General features: G+C 44.7%; 2 protein-coding genes and 1 long non-coding RNA gene across 3 annotated transcripts; all 3 read left to right on the forward strand.

Moving 5' to 3' along the window:
* The first annotated feature begins 831 nt into the window (after positions 1-831).
* On the forward strand, positions 832-1722 carry LOC136447729 (uncharacterized). The gene has a single exon (XM_066446772.1). It carries the CDS (start codon positions 832-834, stop codon positions 1720-1722), a length of 891 nt encoding a protein of 296 aa, XP_066302869.1.
* Positions 1723-15252: 13530 nt separating this feature from the next.
* Positions 15253-16997, forward strand: LOC136447541 (uncharacterized). Its single transcript, XR_010757744.1, has 3 exons — positions 15253-15363; positions 15950-16072; positions 16767-16997. It is a non-coding gene; the product is annotated as an uncharacterized lncRNA (long non-coding RNA).
* Positions 16998-22704: 5707 nt separating this feature from the next.
* LOC136447528 (uncharacterized) lies at positions 22705-27172 on the forward strand. Its single transcript, XM_066446535.1, has 6 exons — positions 22705-22791; positions 22925-22978; positions 23323-23442; positions 23909-24039; positions 25469-25703; positions 26031-27172. The coding sequence occupies exons 3-6, from the start codon at positions 23433-23435 to the stop codon at positions 26267-26269; spliced, it is 615 nt and encodes a 204-aa protein (XP_066302632.1). The 5' UTR covers positions 22705-22791; positions 22925-22978; positions 23323-23432; the 3' UTR covers positions 26270-27172.
* The last annotated feature ends 271 nt before the right edge of the window (positions 27173-27443 follow it).

The following is a 27443-nucleotide window of genomic DNA, read 5'->3' on the forward strand; positions in this document are numbered from 1 at the left end:
CTTGTGTGGATTACCACCCAGCGGGCCGGGTGACAGTTTACAGTTCACCATACTTTCTGTAAAGACGCATTGCATTATCAGAATATGAATTTACATGAATGTTATAGCCGACTTGATGGATAAAATATTGGGAAGTGTAGTAGAGCATTTTTAATCGATTGTGTAACTATTGTGACATTAGTCCCATTCTCATCCATTTGAAACCTGAAATTGTTTTCTGGCCTTGTTTGGATCTGAAATGTTTAGATTTATGTGGGTTAGGATCACTATGTACTTCTGTGGAATACTGCCACACGGAAATAATGTTTTGGCCTGTCTATTAAAAGCAGTGATGGACGATGGTTTTAATCCCATATATGACCGCAGCTACAAGTATCCGCGAGAACTAACAGATCTGCCCGTACACATCGATTGTACTCGAAGATTCCCTCTCATGAACTTTCAAAGCCCCTTTGTGTCGACTTTATAGACACTCTGGTATATTACACAACAAGGTGGTCTTTATACAACCATCAGAGAATCACACCTTTTTGTCTCCAGTTGGCTTATCACAATACAAACTTGCACCTGGTAGGGAGAGTGGGCAAAAAACGGGACATTTGATATAAAGGTCACAAGCTTGTAGTATTCACCAAATATGGGGGGATGACATAATTGACATCTGGGACGAGTTAGGGCACTGTCCCTGATTAATAAACCTCCGACCATGCGGTCCGGAGTCAGTCTGAAGTCCATCTCCGTGTGTGCGGCTGTGCCTCTCTTAACCTAGTTATCGCTACATAACAATTGGTGGCAGCGGCCTATACTTCCGAGTATATTTTCATCCACGCCATGGCAGCCGCACAACGTTCCAGACTCCCCCCGTCCTTCGACGGGAGCGACGATTTCCAGCTCTGGAGCCAGCAGTTTGATGTCTGGGCCGAGTCCCAGCAACTGGACGACCCAGCGAAGCTGCGCCACCTCCCCACCTACCTCACCGGCGCAGCGTTCGGCTACTATACCGAACTGCCGGACGCTACCAAGGCCAACCTTGACCTCCTGCGAGCGGCCATGGTCGGGCCCTTCGGCCGTCCACAGTTGCTGGAAGAGTTCCGCCGGGCGGCCAACGCAAGACCACGACGCCCGGCGGAAAGCCTCTCCGTCTACGCTGCCGAGATCAAGCGGCTAGTGAGGCTGGCCTATGACGACTTTAACGACGCCGGGCGGGCCCACATGTCCCTCGACAGGTTCCTGGCTGGCCTCGACCAAGATTTGAAAATCCGGGTGATGGAGTTCGGCCCCGCCGACATCGACGCAGCCACCCGCCAAGCCGCCATCTGCGAGCAAGCCCGCCACACCGCTGCTCGTGACGTCCAGTACGCCATGCCCGACCACACCGCGGCCAGGGTGACCTCCACCAGGGCGCCGACACCGGACCTGACCGCCACCGTCGCCACGCTGGCGTCGAAACTGTCAGAAGTCGTCGACCTTTTCCAGTCCCAGGCCGGCAGCCAGCGACAGTCCGACCGTCGCGCCCGTGACCACCAAGATGACCCTGGACCACCGCCCGCCCGACGAGACAGCGGCCGTCGCAACGACGACCCTCCCCGCTCGGAGAACCGACGCCGTACGCCACGACGTCCTCGTCGCCCTGTCCGACCAGACGAGCAATGCCATAACTGCGGAGGGTTCGGCCATTACGCCTTCGACTGCCCGTCCCCACCCCAGGGAAACGGACAGTAGCTGACTGCGCGCGCCAGCAGCCAGCTTTTCCCCAGCCCGACCCGACCCCAGACTGTTCCCCTTTTATTGACATTGAACTCCAAGGCGCACCAACCCAAGCTCTTCTTGATACAGGTTCGTGTATATCCATCATTAGTGACACTTTTCGGCTCCGTTCGCCCACCCTACGATATCTGCCATTGACTCAATCCACTACAACCGTCCGTTCCGTCAATGGCGACAAGCTTAAGATCGTGGGAACATTACAAGCACATGTCCATCTGGGTACCATCTCAGCGGTTGAACTGTTTCATGTCATGCGGCAGTCCACTAACGATGTTATTCTTGGATGGCCATTCTGCCGTTCCCACAACATCGCCATTAATCCTACGTCCGGCACCGCGAAGATAGGATCTTCATCTGTCCCCCTGCTGTCGCGGCCGCCATTAGCCCCTCCTGTGTCGGACGCCTTTGTATGTCGTACAACTATCTTGCCGCCGAACTCTGTCTCCAAAGTCCCAGTGAGGCTATCTTCATCCCGCGGAGTTCCCCCATGTGACTTTGTCGGTGTGTTTGAGCCAGACCCACGTCGCGTTACTTATGATGGAGTGGCGACCGCCCGGACAGTAGCTAATGTCCAGCAGGGATGTTCCATGGTGCAGGTCCTCAACACAAACAATCATCCCGTCCGAATCCCGGAGAGAATCAACATTGGACAATTCCACGCCACTTCTGACCCTGATGCCGCCTACACCATCGCAGACGCCGCCGACACCTTACCCGTCATCCCGCCAACGCAAAAGGCCAAGGTACGTGTCCCCAAAACGTCTCTACCAGTCATCGACCTGTCCGACATTGATCTTCCCCCACCACAATTGCAAGAACTTTCAGATTGCTTAGAGGCAAACCGTGACTGTTTTTCTACTGGTTCCTTTGACCTTGGCCGCACCGATTTAGTGCAGCACCGTATAGACACCGGCGACGCCGCCCCAATCAAACAACGCCCATATCGCACGCCCGTCCATCGCCGAGAGGCCTTACGTAATCAAATTGCCGAGATGCTCGACCACGACGTCATCGAGCCCAGCACGAGCCCGTGGGCTTCCCCCGTCGTAATCGTCACCAAGAAGGACGGCAGTCCTCGTTTCTGCGTCGATTACCGTAAGCTGAACGCCGTCACAGTCCCCGACGCCCACCCCCTGCCGCGCATCGACGACACACTTGACGCTATGGCCGGCTCGTGCTACTTCAGTACTTTAGACATGAGAAGTGCTTACTGGCAAGTACCAGTCCACCCAGACGACCGCCACAAGACTGCGTTTATTACATCAGACAATTTATGGCAGTTCAAAAGACTTCCGTTCGGTTTGATGAACAGTGGGGCCACATTTCAACGTCTAGTTCAACTTTGTCTAGCCGGCGTAGGTTGGGACGTCTGTCTCGCCTACCTCGACGATATCGTGGTATTCACCCGGACATTTGATGACCATCTTCATGCACTACAGGAGGTGTTTACACGATTCCGACGGGCCGGTCTGAAGCTCAACCCGGCAAAGTGCCGCTTCGCCCAGCAGGAAGTGACATTTCTCGGCCATGTGGTGTCCAGACACGGTGTCGCGCCTGACCCCGCGAATACATCCAGGGTCCGAGACTGGCCTACACCAACATGCCAGAAGGACGCGAGGTCTTTCCTCGGACTTGCCTCCTTCTACCGCAAATTCGTGCCAGGGTTTGCAACTGTAGCTGAACCCCTGGTGAGGCTGACAGACAAGAACCACCGTTTCAAATGGACACCAGCCTGCCAAACCGCCTTCGAACACCTGAAGACGCAGCTAACCAGCCCACCCCTACTCGCGTTCCCAGACTTTAGCAGAGAGTTTTACCTGGCTACCGACGCGTCCACCTTCGGCATTGGCGCCGTCCTGACGCAGGACCACGGCACCACCCGGCGCGTCGTAGCATACGCCAGTAAAACTCTCTCTAAAACACAGCGACGCTGGAGCACCTACGATCGCGAGTTCTGGGCAGCGGTGTGGGCCATCCGACAGTTCCGACCATACCTGTACGGACGCCAGTTCCAGTTATCAACGGACCACCGCCCCCTGTTGTCATGCAGAGACACTCCCCTTGGAGACGGCATAACACAGGACAGACGCACCAGGTGGGCCATCGAGCTCAGTACTTACGAGTTCGACATCCAGTATCGCCCTGGATGCATAAACAATGATGCCGACGCCCTGTCGCGCCGCCCGCCTTCGCCGACACCTGCCGACGCAGCTCCAGAGGACGTCATCCTACGGGATGCCCCTAGCCGCGCGGAGGTTCCGCCCCCTCCAGTCTCCATGCCCGCCCCTGATGTGCCTTCCTACGCGGAAGCTCAGGCGGTGGTGAACGCTCGTGAAGACCATGGATTTAATGTAGCAGCACCCGCACCTGATGTGCCTTCCTACGCGGAAGCTCAGGAAGCGACAGACTCTGACGACGATCGTGACCGTGATTACGGTGACCAGCCTACAGCGGCGCACGTTCGTTCCACCCACCTCGCCACGACACCTGCCATCGACTTCCTGGAGGCGCAACTAAACGACACCACCCTCCGCGAAGTTCGTCGTTGGCTCCAGGATGGCGCAGGTCAACCTCCAGTCCTCGCAGCACGAGACAGGCGCCGTGACCTTCTCGCCTACCACCACGAGTTCGACTCGCTGTTTCTTAAGGACGATCTGCTATACCGCCAACCCACGGACTTACCACCGACAGCCGCACCACAACTAGTGTTGCCCCGCGCCCTGGCCGATCGCGTGCTACCATCGCTCCACGACGACACCACGGCCGGACACTTCGGTCCTGCCCGCACCCTGCGCCGCGCACGGGACAGGTTCTACTGGCCCGGTATGACGTTGGACGTTGCTCGTTATTGTCGTGAATGTGCCTCCTGCCAGCAGCGCCGCCCACCCGTGCCGACACCGCGAGCGCCATTCCGTCACATCGTTGCAACCCGTCCATTCGAGACTGTCGCCACCGACATCACGTACATGCCTCTATCGACGGCCGGCAACAAGTACGTCCTGGTGGTGTCGGACGTCTTTAGTAAATACGTGAATCTATACGCCATCCCCAGACAGGACGCCGCCACCGTCGCGGACAAGCTCTTCCGAGATTTCATCGGACAACACGGCGTACCTGACCAACTCCATTCCGACCAGGGGCCGCAGTATGAGTCCCACCTCATCTCCGAACTCTGCACCCGACTTGGAATTCGTAAGTCGCGCACATCGCCCTACCACCCACAGGGCGACGGCCAAGTCGAGCGATTTAATCGAACGATGAAAGACATACTCGCGAAGTGTTTAGCAGGGCGCGAGAACGACTGGGACAGAATACTACCCCACGTCGCCCTGGCCTACAACACCAGCCTCCACACCACCACCAAGCGCTCTCCATTCTACCTTGTCCACGGCCGAGAAGCCCGCCTCCCAGTGGACGTCGCCTGTCGGCTACCTGCCACGACAGCTCACCTGGCCGACCTGACAACAGCCATCACGTCAGTCCGCGACGCCATCGCCCAGTCCCATCAGACACAAGACCAACAACAAGCCCCCCGTGTCAACTACCACCAGTACAGAGTCGGCGATCGCGTCTGGCTTCACCATCCACCTTCCGCACTGTACAAACTCCGTCTACCTTGGACTGGACCGTTCACGGTCATTGCCACCCTACCACCCGGTGAGCCAGCGCCCATCCTGTATCGTATACAACATGACACCGGTCGCCAGCGCCAACAAGTAGTCCATCACAACAGACTGAAGCCGTACATCGCTCCTACCCGCCGACTCCTGCCAGCACCACCCGCTGCCGCACCCGACAACAGACGTCGTCTGCCCGACGCAGGACACCTTGGCTTCGCAGGCTTCCTGCAGCAACATCACCTCCGCCCACCTGATCTACCTGCCGCCCAGCCCGACCCTCCACCTCCCGCTCCCGTTCCTGTCCAGCTGCCAGCCGTTCCCGCACCAGCCGTCAGAACGCGATCCGGCCGCATAAGCAGACCCCCTACCCTCTTTATGGACTTGGACTATAATTAACGAACTCAATTCCGCCAAAAGACACTAGATTTCTCAAAGCGCTCTCAATCAATGATCGGCGACACATGAATTGTATGGCCATTCGTACCCTACCATTTTCTTTTATTATTTGTATTTTTGTTGCTTTCATGTAAGAAACTTGTAATATTGAGCTTGTAGTTGCACCGCCGTTGCCATGTTGTGTTCATGAAGGACACTACTTCTATATACATGTGTTAGTGTATGGAATGTACGATATTGTAGTTTTGTACTACCGCTCTTGTAATAGCGACCTTATTCTTTTGCATTGTTTGTTAGATGCCTATTGTTTATTTTCAATGTATCTTGTGCCCACGTGTGACCTCCCATTGCGTACTACGTTAGCCTTGCCCGGTTGTTATTGTTATTGTTGCTCTTTCGTTCAGCCAACCCGTGGCTATCGCCTCCGCCGGCTCCCTGTAATTAAACTGTGGAGTCGGGACGCCTCCAGATTAGGGGAGGGCCAGTGTAGTATTCACCAAATATGGGGGGATGACATAATTGACATCTGGGACGAGTTAGGGCACTGTCCCTGATTAATAAACCTCCGACCATGCGGTCCGGAGTCAGTCTGAAGTCCATCTCCGTGTGTGCGGCTGTGCCTCTCTTAACCTAGTTATCGCTACATAACAAGCTTCTACTCTCCAAGCAGAGGTTAGTGGGGCAGATCGTCACCGTTTTATCATATGCCCCGTTGTTTTTGTTTGGATGGGGCTAGCGGACAAAAAACGGGGCATATATTATGATAAAACGGTGACGAGCTGCCCCACAAACCTCTGCTCTGTAAGAGAAGCCCGGCCGTCACTCACTATTACATTTTTTTTTGTAATTGCTGGCCTTCTCTGTCTTCCCTGACAGCAATAAGAAGAAGAAAAATGTAATAGTAAAGCTTTAACTTAAAAAAGAAAAAAGCCGTAAGAGTCTGCAATGAAGGCTAAATCTTTCAACCAATATCGATCTTCTAGGAGCTCTTCACATCTGCTTTGAAGCCCAAGCATCTGCTTGGATCACAAATATCTGATGGATCCCAAACATCTGCTTGGAGCCACTACCATGTGCTTTTCTAGATAATTTCCCATAGCTCCCAAGCAGATCTATAGGTCACAATATCTGCTTTGAGTCCCAACATCTGCTTTAACCCCCTATTATCTGGTCGGAGCTCCAAACACCCATTGGAGCAGAACGAGAACGGCACAAGCCTCACTCAGAGTGCCAGCCCTTTTTAGCTTTCCACGTCCGCTCGCCACGACCCGCTACCTGGCTAAAAAAAGAGCTGACAGTCACACTCAGGCTAGAAAGGCATGTCTATATATAGGAAGCACATTTTAGTGGCTCCAAGTAGATGTTTGGGCTCCAAGCAGACCCTATCTCCATAGCCGACCCCCTTCATCCAGCCAAGGAGGTTAAATATACAAGGAGAAAGGACACAATTTGCCTTCTTTCAGGAGAGTGCTTTTCAACAACTTCGCGTCAAGGTGCTAATTACCCCCAATATGCATCACCCGCGCTGGCTTGGGTCTTTGTTCACAGTCTGTTTTCACAAGATGACCCTCCCAGGAGATGACGATTTTGAGTGGAGTGACTTTGAAATCCAGCGATTTTTAGGACAATTTTAGCGAAATAGGGCACGAAGAAGCGTGTAGCGATAGCGACAATCCGACAGAGCAGGCAAATACAAACCCCGTTGCCGCCAGCGGTCAAATACGTGTGCAGTATACGGGTAAACATACAAGAACGCAGGACGGATAGACGTATATAGGTCAAGTCGAGGTTGTCTATAAGATCGAATAAATAAGTAAAAGTAAAACTGGAAAGCGTGGCGATTATCTTTATTTAACCACATTGGTTTGATTCAATGTTTGAACACATTCCGGGGTGACATAACAATCATAATGCCGTGTATACAATTCCCTGTGGCTAATACTTTGCTCCAAACCATGCCTATGACTACAAATGAAATCCACAGAGACCAGACTTACACAAAAATAGTGCAAAAGTCTTGCGAAGAGTCGAAGAAAACTTGACGGAGTCGAACAACAAAAAATATTACAATGGAACACCAAAGTTATGAACTATCCTAGAAAACCTTCGGTTTTGGTGGGGAAACTGTTATAATATTTTTATAAAGGCATCTAACACAGAATATTCTTCATATTTTTGAGCCAAAACATTCCATGCACAGCTACAAAAAAGCCTGTAAACACACCCATCTTTCTCGCACAGCGATGAAAGACATACCAAAATGGCCGCCTCAGTCCACTCTCGGCAATAATGCCGTCTGCGCAAGTCACATTCGCTTCCCAAATAAGGTAATCCTCGGAAACTGCTGGCTTCTTGCTAGTCGCTCGGGCCAGCATCGGAGGGCTTGACGTCACGATCGGGCTCATTAGCATAGAATTTGAATGGTTTTGCCGCCAATGCCTGAGGGGCACTTGCCAGAACAAAGGAGCGCCGCCGGAGGGCGGAAACAATAGATAGCCCCGGGGTTTGGCGGGTCAGTACAATAGCGCACAGCGGGGTGTTTCAGCTGACTCTATTTGGCCGATTTCTACTTTTTTCCCAGCGACCCGCAGACATGGCAGAGACTGGTAGAGAAACTTCTATCGTGAGAACATTTACAAGGCTCAACCATAAAACCTCCTTGGCTCAACCAAGGCGCGAACCTCCCACTGGGACGTGCGCGGGTGGCTGCGCTTGTCCTAGAAATCGGTCATAAAAAGATTAGTAACCCGGACATTCGTACGGCTGTTAACATTACCACGCGCTAGGAGGGGAAGCGACACCTTTATTGAATAGAAATACTCCGCCCTGTTTGAGTTATCGCATATCTTTTAGGTTGCAAAACATACTTCTTCTTCTAGTTTAATACGGTCTTCGCAACCTATAGATCTGCTTGGAGATTATGGCACATCTATGATCTAGAAAAGAACATTTTCCAAGCAGATGTTTGGGCTCAAAGCAGATGTTTGGGCTCCAAGGAGATGTTTGGGATCCAAGCAGATGCAGAGAGCTCAAAGGAGATCGATACTGGGTGAAAGATTTAGCCTCCATTGAAGACTCCTTCCGGCTATTTCTTTTTCAAGTTTTACTATTACATTTTTTTCTTCTTATTGCTGGCCGGGATTAGGACCGGAAGGCCAACAATAAGAAAAAAAATGTAATGATAAAGCTATAACATAAAAAAAGCCGGAAGGAGTCTGCAATGAAGGCTATGAAATATATTTTTTCTGAGTGACGGCCGGGCCTCTTTGACTGTCTTTTACTAATCTCCAAGCAAAAGTTGGTGGGGGAGATTGTGACCTCTTTATGATCTTTTATCAAATGCCCCGTTTTTTGCCCGCTCTCCCCACCAGATGCAAGTTCGTCCCATTCTCATCAATTTGGAACCTGAAACTGTTGTCTGGCCTTGTTTGGATCAGCATCTCGAATATTTAGATTTATGTAGGATATGGAGGGATCATTATGTACCTCTGTGGAATGATATACGGTTCCTGGTATCCCAGGATATGGAGTTTTGTATACGGGTACAATCTCTGCTGATCTATAAATGCTAGCACACGGAAGTAATGTTTTTGCTTGTGACGGGCGGCGGTATCAACTCCCCTGTACTTTTATAATAGGCTCTACGAGCCTCTGCGGGTCGCTGGGAAAAGAGTAGAAATTGGCCAAATAGAGTCAATTATATGACGGGAGTCGGCTACGGAGATAAGTAGCCTCTACCAGGCTCCGTCCTATCGTTGGGAAAATAGTAGAAATCAGCCGAGGTACTCAGCTATACAGGGTAGTCCGCTATACAGTGAAGCTCCATTATCGATGGACGATAGGACGGAGCCTGGTAGAGGCTAGGAGATAAGGTCCAATATAGCGGATGGAAATGTTATCCTCCATGGCCAAAGTCCCCCGGCAAATGTTCTCTCTATAGCCGACGCGGTTAGTCTGGTAGAGACTACTTTTATAACGCGGCTTCAAGTATTCGCGAGGACCAAGGAGGTTTGCGAGGACTAACGGACACTAGCCTCTACCAGGCTCCGCGAGGTCGCTAGGAAAATAGTAGAAATCGGCAAATAGAGTGAATAGTATGCCTGGGGTACTCCGCTATACATTGAAGCTCAATAGTTTTATTAATCAACAGAACTTGCAGTACTACATTTGTTCACTGAATTGCGTCTATTGTGACAAACATAGTACGAATCGCATTTAATCACAAACTATTGCACTATTGCACTCATTGCACTTTAATATTGTCATAAAATCAGATCTGTCAACATTGTCGTTTTAAAATATTATTTCGTTTAAAAGCGAATAAACATTAATTATAACATAAGATGGTCAGGCAGCAGTAGCCTCCACCAGGCCCTCTTACGGGCGTATGAATCGTACAATTCGGCAGAAAGAGGAATAATTAGCCAGTAGAGTCAGGTGTACAGTTCTCTCTGATGTTTCCATGCTGGCAGCACCTTCAAAGTTTCGAGCCCGCATTGTTTTAGAGATGTGGCGTAGTCATGGTAGTGGCGGCCTAGAATGATTCGGCATGCGCGTCTTTGAACAATTTCAAAAGTTATTGACTGTTTGTTTGTGAGGCCGGCTGTGGTGATAGACGGGTAGTCTCTACCGGACTAACTACGCCGGCCAAAGGGAGAACATTTGCCGGGGGACTTTGGCCATGGAGGGTAACGTTTGCAGGCGCAGTCTAGGGTTGCCTATTTGACCCTCTCTCCATGATAGCGGACTCCTTTCATACAATTGACTCTATTTGGCCAATTTCTACTATTTTCCCAGCGACCCGCGGAGACTGGTAGATGCTAATAGACGGGTAGTGACCGTACACAGTATTCCAGGATAGGTATAATATAGCCGCAGTACACGGTCACCAAATCCGGAGCATAAACATACGTTTCTGGCCTTCTTGTTGGTAGACTCGCAGACTTGTTACGATCACTGCCAGAGGGGGTTTGCCCCCGAGAGTTATGGGTGGAGGGGGAGGTGGGCTCTTCATAAAACCAAGGACATTATATAGGAAGGACAATAATGTACTTAATAAAACATACAGTCAGCACCATACATTTCTAAGGGTTTTAAAGTTGCGCAGTGTTGGACCATACTTCAAGTGAATCCACTTGATCCTGAAGGTATGACTGTCTGCGCACATTTCTGTTTTCTCCAAGTGTTAAATCGTCCACATATTTCCATCGATCGGCTAGACACTCTGACAGACCACACAACATGGTGGTCTTTATACAATCTTCCTGTTATAAAGCATCAGAGAGCCACACCTCTTTGTCTCCAGTAAATATCACAAACTTACACCTGGTGGGGAGAGCGGGCAAAAAAACGGGGCATTTGATAAAAAGGTCACAAACTCTCCGCCAGCCTCTGTTTGCAGAGTAGTATGCTAAGAGAAGCCCGGCCGTCACTTTCATAGCCTCCATTGCATAGTCCTTCTGGCTGTTTTCTTTGTCAGGTTATAGCTTTACTATAACATTTTTTTCTTCTTATTGTTGGCCTTCCCAGCCTTCCCGGACAGCAACAAGAAAAATGTAAAAGTAAAGCTTGAAAAAGAAAAAGGCCGGAAGGAGTCTTCAATGGAGGCTAAATCTTTCACCCAATATCGATCTCCTTGGAGCTCTTTGCATCTGCTTGGATCCCAACTATCTGCTTGAATCCCAAACATCTGCTTGGAGCCCAAGCATTTGCTTGAATCCCAAACATCTGCTTGGAGCCCAAACATCTGCTTGGAAAATGTTCTTTTCTAGATCATAGATGTGCCATAATCTCCAAGCAGGTCTATAGGTTGCGAAGACCGCATCAAACTGGAAGAAGAAGTATGTTTTGCAACCTAAAAGATATGCGATAACTCAAACAGGGCGGAGTATTTCTATTCAATAAAGGTGTCGCTTCCCCTCCTAGCGCGTGGTAATGTTAACAGCCGTACGAATGTCCGGGTTACTAATCTTTTTATGACCGATTTCTAGGACAAGCGCAGTCACCCGCGCACGTCCCAGTGGGAGGTTTGCGCCTTGGTTGGGCCAAGGAGGTTTTATGGTTGAGCCTTGTAAATGTTCTCACGATAGAAGTTTCTCTACCAGTCTCTGCCATGTCTGCCGGTCGCTGGGAAAATAGTAGAAATCGGCCAAATAGAGTCAGCTGGATGAAGGGGGTCGGCTATGGAGATAGGGTCTGCTTGGAGCCCAAACATCTACTTGGAGCCACTAACATGTGCTTCCTATATAGACATGCCTTTCTAGCCTGAGTGTGACTGTCCGCTCTTTTTTTAGCCAGGTAGCGGGTCGTGGCGAGCGGACGTGGAAAGCTAAAAGGGCTGGCACTCTGAGTGAGGCTTGTGTCTTTCCAAGGAGGTTAACCTCCTTGGTCTTTCTCGTTCTGCTCCAATGGGTGTTTGGAGCTCCGACCAGATAATAGGGGGTTAAAGCAGATGTTGGGACTCAAAGCAGATATTGTGACCTATAGATCTGCTTGGGAGCTATGGAAAATTATCTAGAAAGGCACATGGTAGTGGCTCCAAGCAGATGTTTGGGATCCATCAGATATTTGTGATCCAAGCAGATGCTTGGGCTTCAAAGCAGATGTGAAGAGCTCCTAGAAGATCGATATTGGTTGAAAGATCTAACCTTCATTGCAGACTCTTACGGCTGTTTTCTTTTTTAAGTTAAAGCTTTACTATTACATTTTTCTTCTTCTTATTGCTGTCAGGGAAGACAGAGAAGGCCAGCAATTACAAAAAAATGTAATAGTAAAGCTTTAACTTGAAAAAGTAAAAACGGAATCTGCAATGGAGGCAATGAAATATCCTTTTTTTCTGAGTGACGGCCGGGCTTCTCTTACAGAGCAGAGGTTTGTGGGGCAGCTCGTCACCGTTTTATCATAATATATGCCCCTTTTTTTGTCCGCTAGCCCCATCCAAACAAAAACAACGGGGCATATGATAAAACGGTGACGATCTGCCCCACTAACCTCTGCTTGGAGAGTAGAAGCTTGTGACCTTTATATCAAATGTCCCGTTTTTTGCCCACTCTCCCTACCAGGTGCAAGTTTGTATTGTGATAAGCCAACTGGAGACAAAAAGGTGTGATTCTCTGATGGTTGTATAAAGACCACCTTGTTGTGTGATCTACCAGAGTGTCTATAAAGTCGACACAAAGGGGCTTTGAAAGTTCATGAGAGGGAATCTTCGAGTACAATCGATGTGTACGGGCAGATCTGTTAGTTCTCGCGGATACTTGTAGCCGCGGTCATATATGGGATTAAAACCATCGTCCATCACTGCTTTTAATAGACAGGCCAAAACATTATTTCCGTGTGGCAGTATTCCACAGAAGTACATAGTGATCCTAACCCACATAAATCTAAACATTTCAGATCCAAACAAGGCCAGAAAAAAATTTCAGGTTTCAAATGGATGAGAATGGGACTAATGTCACAATAGTTACACAATCGATGATGCTCTACTATACTTCCCAATATTTTATCCATCAAGTCGGCTATAACATTCATGTAAATTCATATTCTGATAATGCAATGCGTCCTTGCAGAAAGTATGGTGAACTGTAAACTGTCACCCGGCCCGCTGGGTGGTAATCCACACAAGCAGCGAGCTCACGACCACCTTGATTTCCAAACAATGGCTGATCACCATATATGGAACGGTTGACGCGTAGTATGCCGTCTCCGTGGTCAAGCTCCGCCCCCGACATACGGGTCCTGAGCGGGTCAGCACGTGTTCCCCTCGTCGGCATAGACCACTTCCGTCCGACAGTCTCTGCCTCGGCGATCACAGGGCGCGTGCCGGCCACATGGTCCGTTCTCTCTAAAATTTCAAATTTTTCCAGCTCGTGTTCGTCTTCGTCCTTCAAGGTCTCCGCTTCCGGCATCGCGCTAGGATCATAGTAGCCTCCGTTGCAGTCCTTTTCCCCGCAGCGTTTTTTTTTTCAATTTTATTTTTGCTTCCCCAGCAGCAGACACAGGGTCTATAGCGGACACAGGGGCACGGCGGATACGGGATCCCAAGCAGATACGCGGCGCGCCCCCCCCCCCCAAAAAAATGGAAAAAAACGCTGCGGGGGAAAAGGACTGCAACGGAGGCTAGGATCATAGCAGGTTCCAAGTACTGTCGTGCTTGTTCTCTACCCGTGAAGGGACACAAGGGACCTCATGGCGTTGGCAAGTGTCGGGTCGGACGTGCACGCTCCGAGGTCCACTACGATTCTCTGCGCCGGGACGAGAAAGTTCGTCGTTCCCTGGAGGATTTACATTTCAAGAGCCGCTCGAAAGATTTCGCAAAGAGCTTGTGGTCAGGTCTGAGCGAAGACGAGGCAGAGGATAGGAAGACTGTACGCGACCTTCGGGCATTTGGACGACGATTTGATGCGGACAGTCGACAAGAGAATCGCCGATCCGTTGGGTGCACTCAATGAACGGGTTGACGCGTAGTATAGCGCACTTCTAATATACACGAACAGAATGCACACGGCATAGTTTAAACCTGGCTAATTCTCACATAGGATATTCTAGCCAGGCATCAAAAATTGTGTCCGTACTACTTTGTACCCACACTAATACATTGTGTGCTGCGGCTTTTACAAAACATAGACTTATGACGTCACAAGAACAAGTCTATCATGCACGTTGTACATAACATAAACTGATGACGTCACAAGAGCGTGTCTATCGTAGACGTTATACACAACATAAACCAATGACGTAAACAGAACACGCCTATTGTAGAGGTTCACTCTAGTGTACGTTACGTTAGCGCTCTGCGTTATGATAACGTAAATGACTATGTTACGTCAACGTAATGCGTTATGATAACTACGACTTCGTTATGTTAACGTTGTTTGTTATAATAACTTGAAGGACGTACATACGTTACATTAACGTGGGGCGTTAACATAATCCATTTATGTGCGTAACGGATAACCCCAAAACGTGACGTCTACGTAGATACGATATTTTGATCTAAAAATGCCACGACATATGTATGTCACGTTTAGTACGTGACGTATATGCCTTATGTGACGTATGACCTGTTAAACGTGACGTTTGGACACGAAAACGTACGGTTTTTGTATGTAGGTAGTTTTGACACGGAAATTGCAAAACCATATGTATGTCACGTATCCGTACGTTCCGGCATACGTGACGTAGGCCTTTCATAGGTGACGTATTGACCCCCAATACGTCACGTACAAACCCCAAAACGTGACGTTTTTTACGTACGTAATTTTGACACGGAAATGATGCCATAGGCTGGGTATCTTCTGGGACCTGACAACAAGCAATGCACAGGTACATTTCTTTTCTAATGAGTAATTACGCTTGATAGGATCTTTACAAAATATGGTCATGATCCTGGAAGAAAATCTTGGTTAAAAATCGTCATGCTTTAAATACCAGGCAACTAGAATCATACGCACATTTTCTATTTCAGAACTGGATGAATGTGACAACACTTCGTGTCAAAATGGAGGCAGTTGTCAAGATGGCATAAACCAGTTTTCGTGGTCATGCCTATTGGGATGGATCGGAACTCTCTGTGAAAGTGGTTGGTGATTTTTACATTTGCATATATTCATATATAGATATATAAATAAATATATATAGATGCAGAGCTAGATGAAGACATTGGTAACCAACCGTAGCTGAAAACCAGAATTTGGAACGATTCTGACAGTTCACTTGATAGTTTATCTGTATTGCTAGAAGTAATCATGTATCAAAGTTAAACAGCAATTTCCAATACAAGAAATTGGACCAAATTTTCGACTGATCAACTCCAGTTTTTATTAAAGAATAAGCAATGCACAACCTCCATCTTTTGAAATTGGTTTTGGCAACCCAGAGCTCTACTTTGTTCTCGAAAGGATGGTTCTATTGGAAGTTTAAGTACTGGTTAGTATTTGTAGGGTCGCGCTAGATCTTCAATCATCGGGGACCCGTCCCTTTCATTTCAAAGGTACGTGTACATTGGATGTCTGGGACAAGGCAAGTCTCCTGTGAACTCACCGCCGTAGGCTTTCTTGTTTTTGCCTTTTTTGTCCGATTTGGGCATTGATGAATTGTGGTGACTAATTATTGCAGAAAACATTAATGTGGGATTATCACTGAGACTGTCACTGTTTTATCATTAGACATTGACGAGTGTCTGGTGACTAACCATGGCTGTGAAAATGATTGCGAGAACACACCTGGCAGTTACACCTGCAGCTGTCCGGAGGAGTTTGAGTTGAAAGATGACAAAAGGACCTGTCAAGGTAGATAAGAATGACCCATGTATTAGCTTGGCCATGTTTAAATGTGAGTAAAGTAGTAATGTTGATATTAGAAGTATGGTTCTGAAAAGCAGCAAGTTCCTTAAGTATCATATTTACCATTATAGATGCATAAATCATGCAGGAACATCTGGTTTGTTATAATAATAGTACTACACACATTGTGAGCAGTCACTACCTGTTTTAATAATAAATACCATTTAGCTTGTGGTTACTATGATAGAAATGCTGCATTCTACGTATTTCACAAATTCAAAGGAATGTAAATCATTACAGTCCAGAGAAACCAATACATTTTAGACGTTGCATAGAGATTTCATTAAAAGCTTCCAAATTTAATTTTTTTTGCAGGGATAAAGAACACAATATGATTACATATTCATTAAGGCATAAGCAGGGAAAGGTACGGAGCGAGGGCAATGAAGATAGTGAGTAACTAGTGTTGATTTACTTCTAAATTATGCAAGCAGCACACTTGGCTTTAAATCATACTGTTGCTATTGATGTGCAAAGGTAGCAAACAGGAAAATAGGAGCCGCACAAAATCCTTTAATTTTCATTTTTAATAACACCAAACTATGACAGGCACCATTATAGGTGCAGGCAGTGAATCAACAGTTTATGTTATATTTTGTTTCCCAATCATTCATGTTGAGAACAATTTTATATTTTTCAGATACAGATGAGTGTGAAACCAGCTACCCGTGTACACACATCTGCATCAACACGGACGGAAGTTACATCTGCAGCTGTCCATCTGATATAGTTCTGCAACCAGATGGCACTACATGCGGTACTTGCACAAACTTTGCTATATACCCGTACCCGCTGTTGCATTATCTGACAGTATTTTGATATAAAAAAAACAGAGGTTGATTAAAATATTTCACATGCAATTTTTTAAACTATCTACATATTGTATACTTGCTTATAGGAGTATATGGATGAATCATATAATTGGGAACTTTTTCTGATAATCAACGCATTATTAAATAATTGAATCATTAGTCATTATATAGTATATTTACTGTTATTTTTCAGTATTTTTATCTATTTATCACTTATTTTATGATACATTGTTTGTTATTCATGCAATTATACTAATAATATACGTAATTGTATTTTGTACTGAAATGTGTTTGCATACTTTTACAAGCAACCAAGTAGTTATCAAAGAACGGGCCATTTTTCTCATACCTCCAGGAAGCATCATCGTTCACCAGGACCCTTCCGCTCCACGTTACATCGCTCGCGTAAAGGGCCCTTGTAACCTGGGCTGGCATCCATGGTTATTGCAGGTCGATGAGACTTGCTCATAAATAATTAATGAGCTAACCCATATTTGGCACAAACGGCAGTTGTAGCTCATGAATAGTTAAAGAGCTAACCCTTATTTGGCACAAACGACAGTTGTAGCTCATGAATAATTGATGAGCTAGCCGTAACACGTAACCTGATTGGTTGATAGCTTCCCGGCGTTCTTTGCGCGCTAGCTTCCGATGACAGGAAGCAAATGGTTTTTAACCCCTGATTGGCTGAAGCTGTTTTGGTGGCGATATCGTCATAACCATGGAATCAAGCCCAGGTTACCAGGGCCCTTTACGCGAGCGATGTAACGTGGAGTGGAAGGGTCCTGGTGAACGAGGGTGCCGGGAAGGAGGGTGGCCTTCTGCGCAAGTTCGCAGCTACAACTTATGATCCCGTTGCTGCATTGGTATGGAACTTGGCAAATTGCTTGGTTGCGCGTAACAGCTTTTGTCGTTAATATAACATCTTGAAATCTATCTAGACCGTTAGTTGAACAGGCCATAGATTTCGTAACAGTTTGTGGTTGTGCCTGAGTAGTCTCTACCAGACTAACCGCGTCGAAAATAGAGAGAACATTTGCCAGGAGACTTTGGCCATGGAGGATAACATTCCCATCCGCAGGGTTGCCTATTGGACCCTCTCTCAATAGCCAACTCCCTTCATACAATTGACTCTATTTGGCCAATTTCTACTATTTTCCCAGCGACCCGCGGAGACTGGTAGAGGCTAGTGCCTGAGTGTAAATAGAGTTTATGATATTGGGGGTGTGACATTTGTAAAGCTGCTTGGAACCAGCTGGTGTATGCTGCTTGGTTCCAATTTAGGACTCTAAATAGATGTTAGGCTGCGACATTCTACACTGCCTGTAGATGCCTGTATCAGAGATAGGGAGGAAAATGGATCGATATCACGTATGCAAATAAGGACCTCATTTGCCTAATCGATAATAAAAGTTTATAATTCCGTACTGGTGAATGACGGGAATTTCATTCTTGCAGCCAATGCAAGTAAAGTTGGACATCATTAGATATCGATCATGCAATTTAGTACACCATTTACATAATTCATCAGCAAATGCTACAATAGCATTTTTTGCTATAATCAGACTTTCATATTTGACAACTTGTTTCCGTCTTGTCTGTGTCTTCGCACCTATAAATCAAGATCATTTTGATAGATCTGCCTGAAAGCTGGCATGTCGATAGTTAAATAGGCTTTCAAACACCTCAGCCACACCGCAAAAAATCATAATTACTTGTTTGTTTGTTTGTTTGTTTGTTTATTAGGAATCTCCATTAGTTACATTGAACTATTCTTCCTTGAGTCCTCTACACATAGTCGAATAAAATACATAACAACAAATTATACAGATAATGTTGATCAGACAACTAGCATAAATCAATCATTAACGTTCTTAACCTTATCATATTATGCAATACATTAAATTACTCATAACGACAATCAATCAATTCATCATTATCCTCATTCAATTAACATAAACAGAAACATTATTATCATATTATATCATACATGTACATAATTTTATCATATATTGGATATTGTGGAGGTCAGAGGTCATGAAATATACGGATGTCCTATAGTCAAGTTTACCACCATGAGCTGATAGGTGAGTTTTTATGTCTTTGAGTTTTTGTCCAGGACCAGATTTTTACTTTGAATGCACGTGGATTTGAGGATGTAATGTGAATTGGTAGAGTGTTGTATGTTCTGATAGCTCTGTATAGGAAGGTTCGAGTAACGGTATTAGTTCTGGGTTTGGGTAGCAGGAATGCTCCTTTCTGTGCTAGTCTGGTGTTGTGAGAATGTGCGGTGTTAATTGTTTTTAAACGACTGAAAATGCATTTTGGCTGTTTTTCCTTTACTACTTTATGGAATATGTTGATAGTACCTGTGAAAAGTCTTTCTTTTACTGAGGGCCAGTTTAACTGATTATGTAGTACATCTAGGTTTGCGTCAAAACATGCACCTGTTGCCAGCCTAGCTGCTCTATTCTGGATAACTTGCAGTTTGTCTAGGTGGGTCTGAGGCGATGAGGACGTGAGTACTAAGCCGTAATCTAGGTGAGATAGGACCAAGGTCTGTATCACAGTTTTCAACAGGTTGGTAGTGAAGTATTCCTTATATTTCCTAATTGAAGCAAGAGCTCCTGCCATCTTCATCTTTGTTTTGTTTACTTGTAGAGCCCATGAGAGCTGCTGATCCACAGTGACACCTAGTAAGTCCGCCTGTTCCACCTGTGTAATGATTTTGCCTTCGATGGAAAGTTGTAGCTTCGGCTTCCTTTTTAGCCTATGTGGTGAACCCAAGATGATTGATTTTGTTTTGCCAATGTTGAGGATTAACTTGTTTGTCCTCACCCAATTCCATATCTTAGATAAGTCTGTCTGCAGCTTATTTTGTAATTCTGTAATGTCAGAAGCTGATGTGGATGGGGTGGAATCATCGGCATACATCACGACCACTCTTTGGGTAGTTACCGTTGGCAGATCGTTTGTGAAAATACAGAAGAGAAGGGGACCGAGGCAGCTGCCTTGGGGTACGCCACATTTTGTTTCAATGAATGAGGAGTAGCTTCCATTCACAAACACGGCTTGTTTCCTGTTTTCTAGGTAGCTTCTTGTCCAGTTTATGGCAGATTGTGTAAAGCCATAACTTTGTAATTTGGCCAGACAGATCTCATGATTGATAACATCAAAAGCAGCGCTAAAATCTAACAAAACTGCTCCTACTAAGTTACCCTTGTCTATTTCTTCCAGCCAGTAGTCTGACATTTGTGTGAGCGCGCTAGAAGTGGAGTGGAAGCGCTTATACGCATGCTGGTTACCGGAGAAAATGTCATTTGATACCATGTAAGTTTGTATTTGCTTCTGACATATTCTCTCCATGACTTTACTTATGGCAGGTAATAAGCTTATTGGGCGACTATTTGGTCCATTGAGTGGGAAGGATTTGTCTTTTATTAATGGAATTACTTTAGCTTTCTTCCATTGGGAGGGGAAAATTCCTTGCACAAGGGAGCGGTTAAAAATGTGGCCAAGTGGTTTGGCAATGTAGTTAGCACACAGCCTCAGCAAGGTATTGTCTATATCATCGTGCCCGGTGGCTCTGCCAGGGTGTAGTGATTTTAACTGTTCTTCCACCTGTTCTACTGATACTTGTTGAAAACTGAAAGAGCAATACTTCTCAGCCATGATATGTTCTTTAATTGGTTCGACTACCTTGTCTGTGTCAGGATCATCGCCTCTTGTGAGTCTTGTGACTTTCTCAGTGAAATAATTGTTGAAATACTCCGCAATTTCAGCTGGTTTCATTAAAATTTGTCCATCTGATTCAATAAAGTTTGGTGTCTTTCTGATGTTTCTACCCAGCATTCCATTGACTGTTAGCCACAGTCGCTTGCTGTCATTATTCCTACTATGTAGGTCGATCTGTTGTGTGTAGAAGGCCTTTTTCTTTTTTCTGTTTTCTCGAACCACTATATTCCGCAGTCTTCTATAAGCCTTGTGGTCGGCTGTCTCTTTAGATGCCTGAGCTTTGCGTTTCGCCTGATCTCTCTGGTGCATAAGTTCTCGAAGGTCACCGTCAACCCATTGGGCCGGCGCTGCCCTTACTGAACGTTTACGCACCGGAGCGTGCTTGTCAATGATATCGGTAAAAATGTTCATAAAGTATGTTAGGGCGTCTTCTACATTGTTTTCGCTTTCCACTACGTGCCATGGCGCGGACTCAATATCATGTAAGAAATGATCTTGGTCAAATTTCTTGTAGGACCGCTTGAGAATCACTGTAGGTTGTCCTTTTGGTACTTTAGTTTTCCTAGTTGTATATATGAGATTATGGTCTGAAAACCCTAGTGGAATTGAAGATGTGTTTGTGATTTTGTCTGGCATATTAGAAAATATTAAATCTATGCATGAAGAGGTTACTGGTCCGTTAGCTGTTTTGGCAATTCTCGTCGCTTGTTTTACCATTTGGTTGAGGTTCAAAGCCGTCGCTTCCAATTCTAGTCTACCTCTGAGAGAGCAACTCAAATTTGCCCAGTTTATGTTAAAGTCTCCAAATATTAGTACTTCGTTACCATCATGCGTAGCTGTATCAAATGTTTGTATGATGTTGTGTAGATAGTTCGTGTTTGCACTTGGTGGTCTGTAGAGGCACCCTATAAGTATAGGTTTTATGTATGGGAGGTAAATTTGTGCCCAGATCATTTCGATATCTGGAATTTCTAAATCATGACGTCTCTTTAAGGGAAAAGTGTTTTTGATGTATATGGCTACACCTCCTCCATTACTATCTCGGTCTCTTCTTATGATGGTGTACTCGCCAGCGTCGAGCGCACCATCATGTACACTGTTGTCTAGGTGTGTTTCGGATACTGCGAGTACGTGAAAGTTGTTGACAATTAATACTTGTGCAATTTCGTGTACTTTGTTACGTAAACTATTCACGTTGATATGTCCCACGTGTAGTCCTTTTCGAGCCAGGTTAAGATCAATGGGGCCGGGGTTGACGTGTATGTCACCAGCCAGCAAGAGGGTAAATGATGCCATCAGGAAGGACAGATCAGTGTCGCTAGTGTTGTTGTCATCAGCACTACGAGAGCTTCCATCCGTCTTTAGATTGATGTTGCTGATTGTGTAGATACCACATAGTCCTAGTGAGGATGGTCGGTGTGGTGCTATCTGCCACGTGCCAGTCTTCACTCCTCCCAGCTGTTGTCTTGATTGCTGTGCGCTTCTAGATTTTGGCAGTACAGCTATTGTAATGACTGCCCAAAGCTGTGCTAAAGCTAACAACTTATCTAATGACTTCATGTTTACTGAGGACTCCAGGCAATTTTCTCTATTACAACGAGAATAGTTGGTTCAGGTTCATAGTAATTAATCTGATTATCGATCAGTCAGAAATACACACTGATTGGCTGCACCCTGATTGGGTGTTACATGTAAACAGGTGTTTCTAATCAGATAATTGCCTTAATTAGATAACAGCACGTACACAGGTGAGCTTGACGTGTGTTTGGTGCCAAGAATTTATCTAACCCTATAAGAACATGTGTCAAATTCAACTTGCATAATAACTAACAAAACAATGTGGTAATATTATGGACTTGCCAACAGTATACCGTTGTTCTAATAATACTTCGCTAGTTTTCTGACAAGTGTTCTAGGAATGTGTGTAAGATAATTGGGCCGAAGACACCTTCCACGCTGCTTCACCTCACAGCTTACTTTTACTGCTCTGTTTCTCACTCAATTTGGTTTGTTTGTCTATAATAACTTCACGGACTCTTGTTACTTTTCTAACTTTTATATTCGATGTAGTGATACTCGCTTCGGCTGCAGCACCACAAGAAAGTACGCAAGCACAAGGTTTGATTATTCTTTATACAATTGTTATAATACTTATCACAACAGTTTAAAGGTGCATCTGTTGCTTTACCATACATAGCGATCAATAGTATCTGTTGTTTTACTATCAATATTACATTGTACATTGTTACAGAAACAACACTGCAACCCAGCGTGAGTCTAGTGCCAAACACTGGAACCCCGCAAGGTAAATACATCCTTACTTGTATTTAGGGTACTGTTAAACTAATGAAAACGTTAGTTCTGGTAATGACTAATAAGTCACATCTTCACAAACCAAATAGTGAGAACGATAACACCATACCGTCATTAGTTTTAATCTTGTTTTTCCATATTTCCATACAATGCATCTTAAATTCGCATAAAGCTGTGACGGAACAAAGCAAGCAACCTAGCTCAGTGGTTTTTTTTTGCTTTTGTTTAAAATTGCTATAGTGATGTCATACGTTTAACGTTAAATCGGCATAGTATATATTTTTTCTATTAATTGCACACCTCAGCTACTTTATTTTTCTAATTTCAACATTACAGACTGTCGGAAGTCCGGTTGCCCTGAAAAAGAATTGCAAGAGTGCGTCGAGGTCGGTGGAAACTATGTTTGTCAGTGCATCGAAGGATATTACCTAGCTGAAGGCGGAACGATGTGCAAAGGTATGTGAATGAACTACCTGATATTCCTGGGTCAATTTTAATTGTCAAGACAAATTTAACATATCTCGTACCTTTATGTAAAATCCCAATTTAACATATCCCAAACTGTAGAAGATATCGAGAAAAAAAATCTTAGCTGTCGAAACAAATTGAACATTTCCCTCAACGGCCGAAATAAATTTAACGTATCCTTAACAATCATTATAATGCATATCAATATTCTAGAGTCTGTATGTGTGTGTGTATGTGTGTGTGTGTGTGTATATATATATATATATATATGTGTGTGTGTATGTGTGTGTGTGTGTGTGTGTGTGTGTGTTTTGTGTGTGTGTGTGTGTGTGTGTGTGCGCGCGCGCGCGTGTGTAAGGAACATTTGACAGATGACTTCTGGATTCTCATCTTTAAGTGTATGTGCTGGTCTGCATACCTATAGTCTTAACGATAAACGATTCTTCTTGTTCAGAGTCAGCTGTGTACGACGCCACGATCACCTTGGCAATGATCAATGGCAACGAAGCAGTGTTCACTAGAGGTGGCTTGGGAACCCCTGGTTCGCCAGAATCTCTCGACCTAGTCATATTGATGGAGGCAGTGGTGAGTTGCGACGTTTATTCCGCAAAAATGCCAATTTAACATCTGGAATAATATTGCTTGAACATTATTACCTTCGCCGAGAAGGTTATGCAGAGGGTAGCGTTTGTTTGTGTGTTTGTTTGTGTGTAACGTACAACATAACTCGAGAAGGCTTGGATGGATTCTTTTGATATTAGGTAGGTGGGTAGGTGTTGGTGAGACTTGGACATGATTAGATTTTGGGTCCCCTAGAGGCTTGTCACGGTACTGCAGCGGAACTTCCTGTTTTAATATCTCGTGTTCTGAACATGCTATGGTCCTGATTTTTGAGTAGTAGATAGCTCTTTGGACAGTGAGTAAGTGGTCTAGGTTTGGGCCCCCTAGCGGCTTTGTTAGAACTGCAGGAGCAGGTTTTGCTTCAGACTTTGAAATGGAATAACTCAAGAAGGGCCTGATGGATGGTCTTGCTTTTTGGTAAGTAGATAGCTTGAGTGATGATGTACATGATTAGATACTTATTATGCAATAACTATCTAATTTGCATAATTATTGAGGAAAGTTTATACACCCCCCAAATTCCATTATTGGACTCTCAAACTTGTGACATGTAACTGAGGAGGAGAGAAATATTAATAGATATCAACTATGCAAATGATCACCTTATTTGCATAAGTAATGAGAAAATACTATAACTCAAGATGAGCTTGATGGATGGTTTTGATTTTTGGTAAGTAGATAGCTTGAGTGATGATGTACATGATTAGATACTTATTATGCAAATTAGTATGTGATTTGCATAATTAATGAGGAGAGTTTATACATCCGCCAAATTCCATGATAGGACTCTAAAACATGTGACATATGTAACTGAGGACCTCATTTGCATAATTAATGAAAAAATACTATAACTCAAGATGGGCTTAATGGATGGTCATGATTTTTGGTATGTAGATAGATATAATTATGCAAATCATATGTTCTTATTTGCATAACTAATGAGACAATTTCAAAAGCCCGCTGTGTTCCATGATATGACTATTTAAATAAGTGACACTTGTAACTGAGGGAGAGAGGAATGTTAATAGATAGAAAATATGCAATTACGCAATTTCATACTTGTGGCATTTGAAAGTTGTGTGAATGTGAACATCGTTGAATCGAATTATGCTAATAAGGACCTAATTTGCATAATTGATGATAAATGTTAGCATAACCTTTTTGATAAGCTCATACTTTGGACAACTTCTGGTATTTGGCTGAAGACGATCAACTGGTATGATTTATGATTGATGAGAAACACTCCTAAATATGTCAGCCATAAAGGTTAAAATCATTTGACGTGGAACTTTAGTTTGAATCTGCTGTTGAAACAATAAATTAAAATGTATTATGCAATTTCTAATTATACAAATTTGGCTAATTTGGCTATAAATATCGATTTTATTAACAGATCGATGCCGCATATGAAAGCAGTGACCTTGAAGACCAGTACCGGGGCTGTAAGGTCAAGGCTTTCCGACAGGGAAGTGTCATTGTGAACTTCGACCTCTTCTTCGTGGAAGATGCTGATTTGTCTCCCTCAGAAGTGATGGATGCCATCTTTAACAGCCTGGTGAACAACACACTCAGTGGAGGGAACGGAATGATAGTTGCCATTCCATCATCTTTGCAAGTCTCTTCCCAAGGTAATGCTTTGAATTAGGAAAGTTGAATTCTTTCTATCATATTTGTTTATAATCATCTTTGTAATTTTCATTGGTATATTATTTAGAATCTTGCTTTACTATTTACTTTTGTAGAACAGTGCCAATCCATGGTCATCATTTTAAGACGATTAGCATCTAAGCAGGGATGACTGGATGGCGAAGTGAGAAAAAATGAAATCAGGCAGATTCCCCTACAATTAACCAGCGTATTATGGGTTTATTCTCTTGTTGCTATTAAGCTATTCAGTCAAATAGGCTTCAGAATTGGCATATTTCTAATCTCCCATCCACCTTTGCTCTTATTAGCTACCACCACTACCGACCAAACGTGGTACAACAACCCGCTCTATCTCAGCCTGCTGTGTGTCGGCTGTGCTGTTGTGGTCACTGTCCTGATAGTGGGGTGCATCTGCCTGCTGACCAGTCCCAAACGACGCCGTAAGAACAGCACTAGTAGTAGCCTGGTGGACATGGATATGGTAGACTTGAATGGAAAGTCCGAAGGTGTTGACGGCCCAGCTGCCGAATATGGCAAATACCAGTAAAATGACTTAATCGGCATTTTCACAGAAAGCCACTTAGAATTTAGATTTTTTGTCTTAGCTATATTGCCAACACCACTCCAGGTTGCTTTTTTGGCTTAGATATATAATGGTACTTTATAAATGTTTAGCATGGCTAGCGATGCTATAAAAATTATAACTATCTAAGAATGCTGTGGTAAAGTAGACAGGGCATTTTTTCTGAACTTAAGTGTTTGCTACAAAATCGAAAATAATTATGGCTTTTATTGTAGTGAGTTCTGTTTCATGTTTTTCGTAATGTTTGCAAGGTAGGTATTTTAAAACCATAATTACATACAGCAAATTTATTTTGCATTATCAAGCTGTCGTGTCTTATGCCATTTACGTTTTTAGTATTGTGGTGAAGTAGTGTAATTATCTCTTTCACGGGGGCTAATATGTGTGAAGTGTTGATTTTATATTAACACCTTTTGAATCCGGCATGAAAAAGTGTGCTTTTTTATTGTTGTTTGCTAATATAGTAATGGCTTGTTTGCAGCACGATTTACTTGTACTATAAACTGGCAATTGTAATAGAATGATTTGTAATGACTGATTGGTTTTAGATACAATGTCGTTGTGCAGTCAATTAAAAAGATATTCGTGAAATGTATGACGTAAATATCTGGCATACAGGTCTGTTAGCTCATTCCATGTTATACCTTACATTGATTCCAAAACGATTGTTTTTATGTTAAATAGCAATAAGTCACCTTTGAATTTGCCCTTTAGATGAATCCATAACTACTTATCAGATTTCAAACTAAAATATGAAGCATACATGTTATGTATGTTGCATATCATTAAGATATGCGTATCGCTACCGCATATGATACAGAAATTACCACTGTCTAAACACGATATATTAGATATAAATAAAAGATATTGACACCCAACGCCGCGTCGAATGGTGTATTTAAAATCAGTTTATAACACCATGATGTGTATTTCTAAAGCAATTTATAAACCTCGTCAAACAAACACATAAAAACACAGCAATAAAGTAAATAATGTATAAGTCAGGTACAATTACAGAGTGACAGAAGTACTTCGTTTTAATACATACGTACGTAGAGATCTTAACCCTCAAACCACCGTAGCTTTTTTACGACTAATCTTACCGTATGGGGTCAAAACTGACCCCACAATGTTTTCT

This window comes from Branchiostoma lanceolatum, chromosome 13, assembly GCF_035083965.1.
Source record: "Branchiostoma lanceolatum isolate klBraLanc5 chromosome 13, klBraLanc5.hap2, whole genome shotgun sequence".
NCBI classification, from domain to species: Eukaryota; Metazoa; Chordata; class Leptocardii; order Amphioxiformes; family Branchiostomatidae; genus Branchiostoma; species Branchiostoma lanceolatum.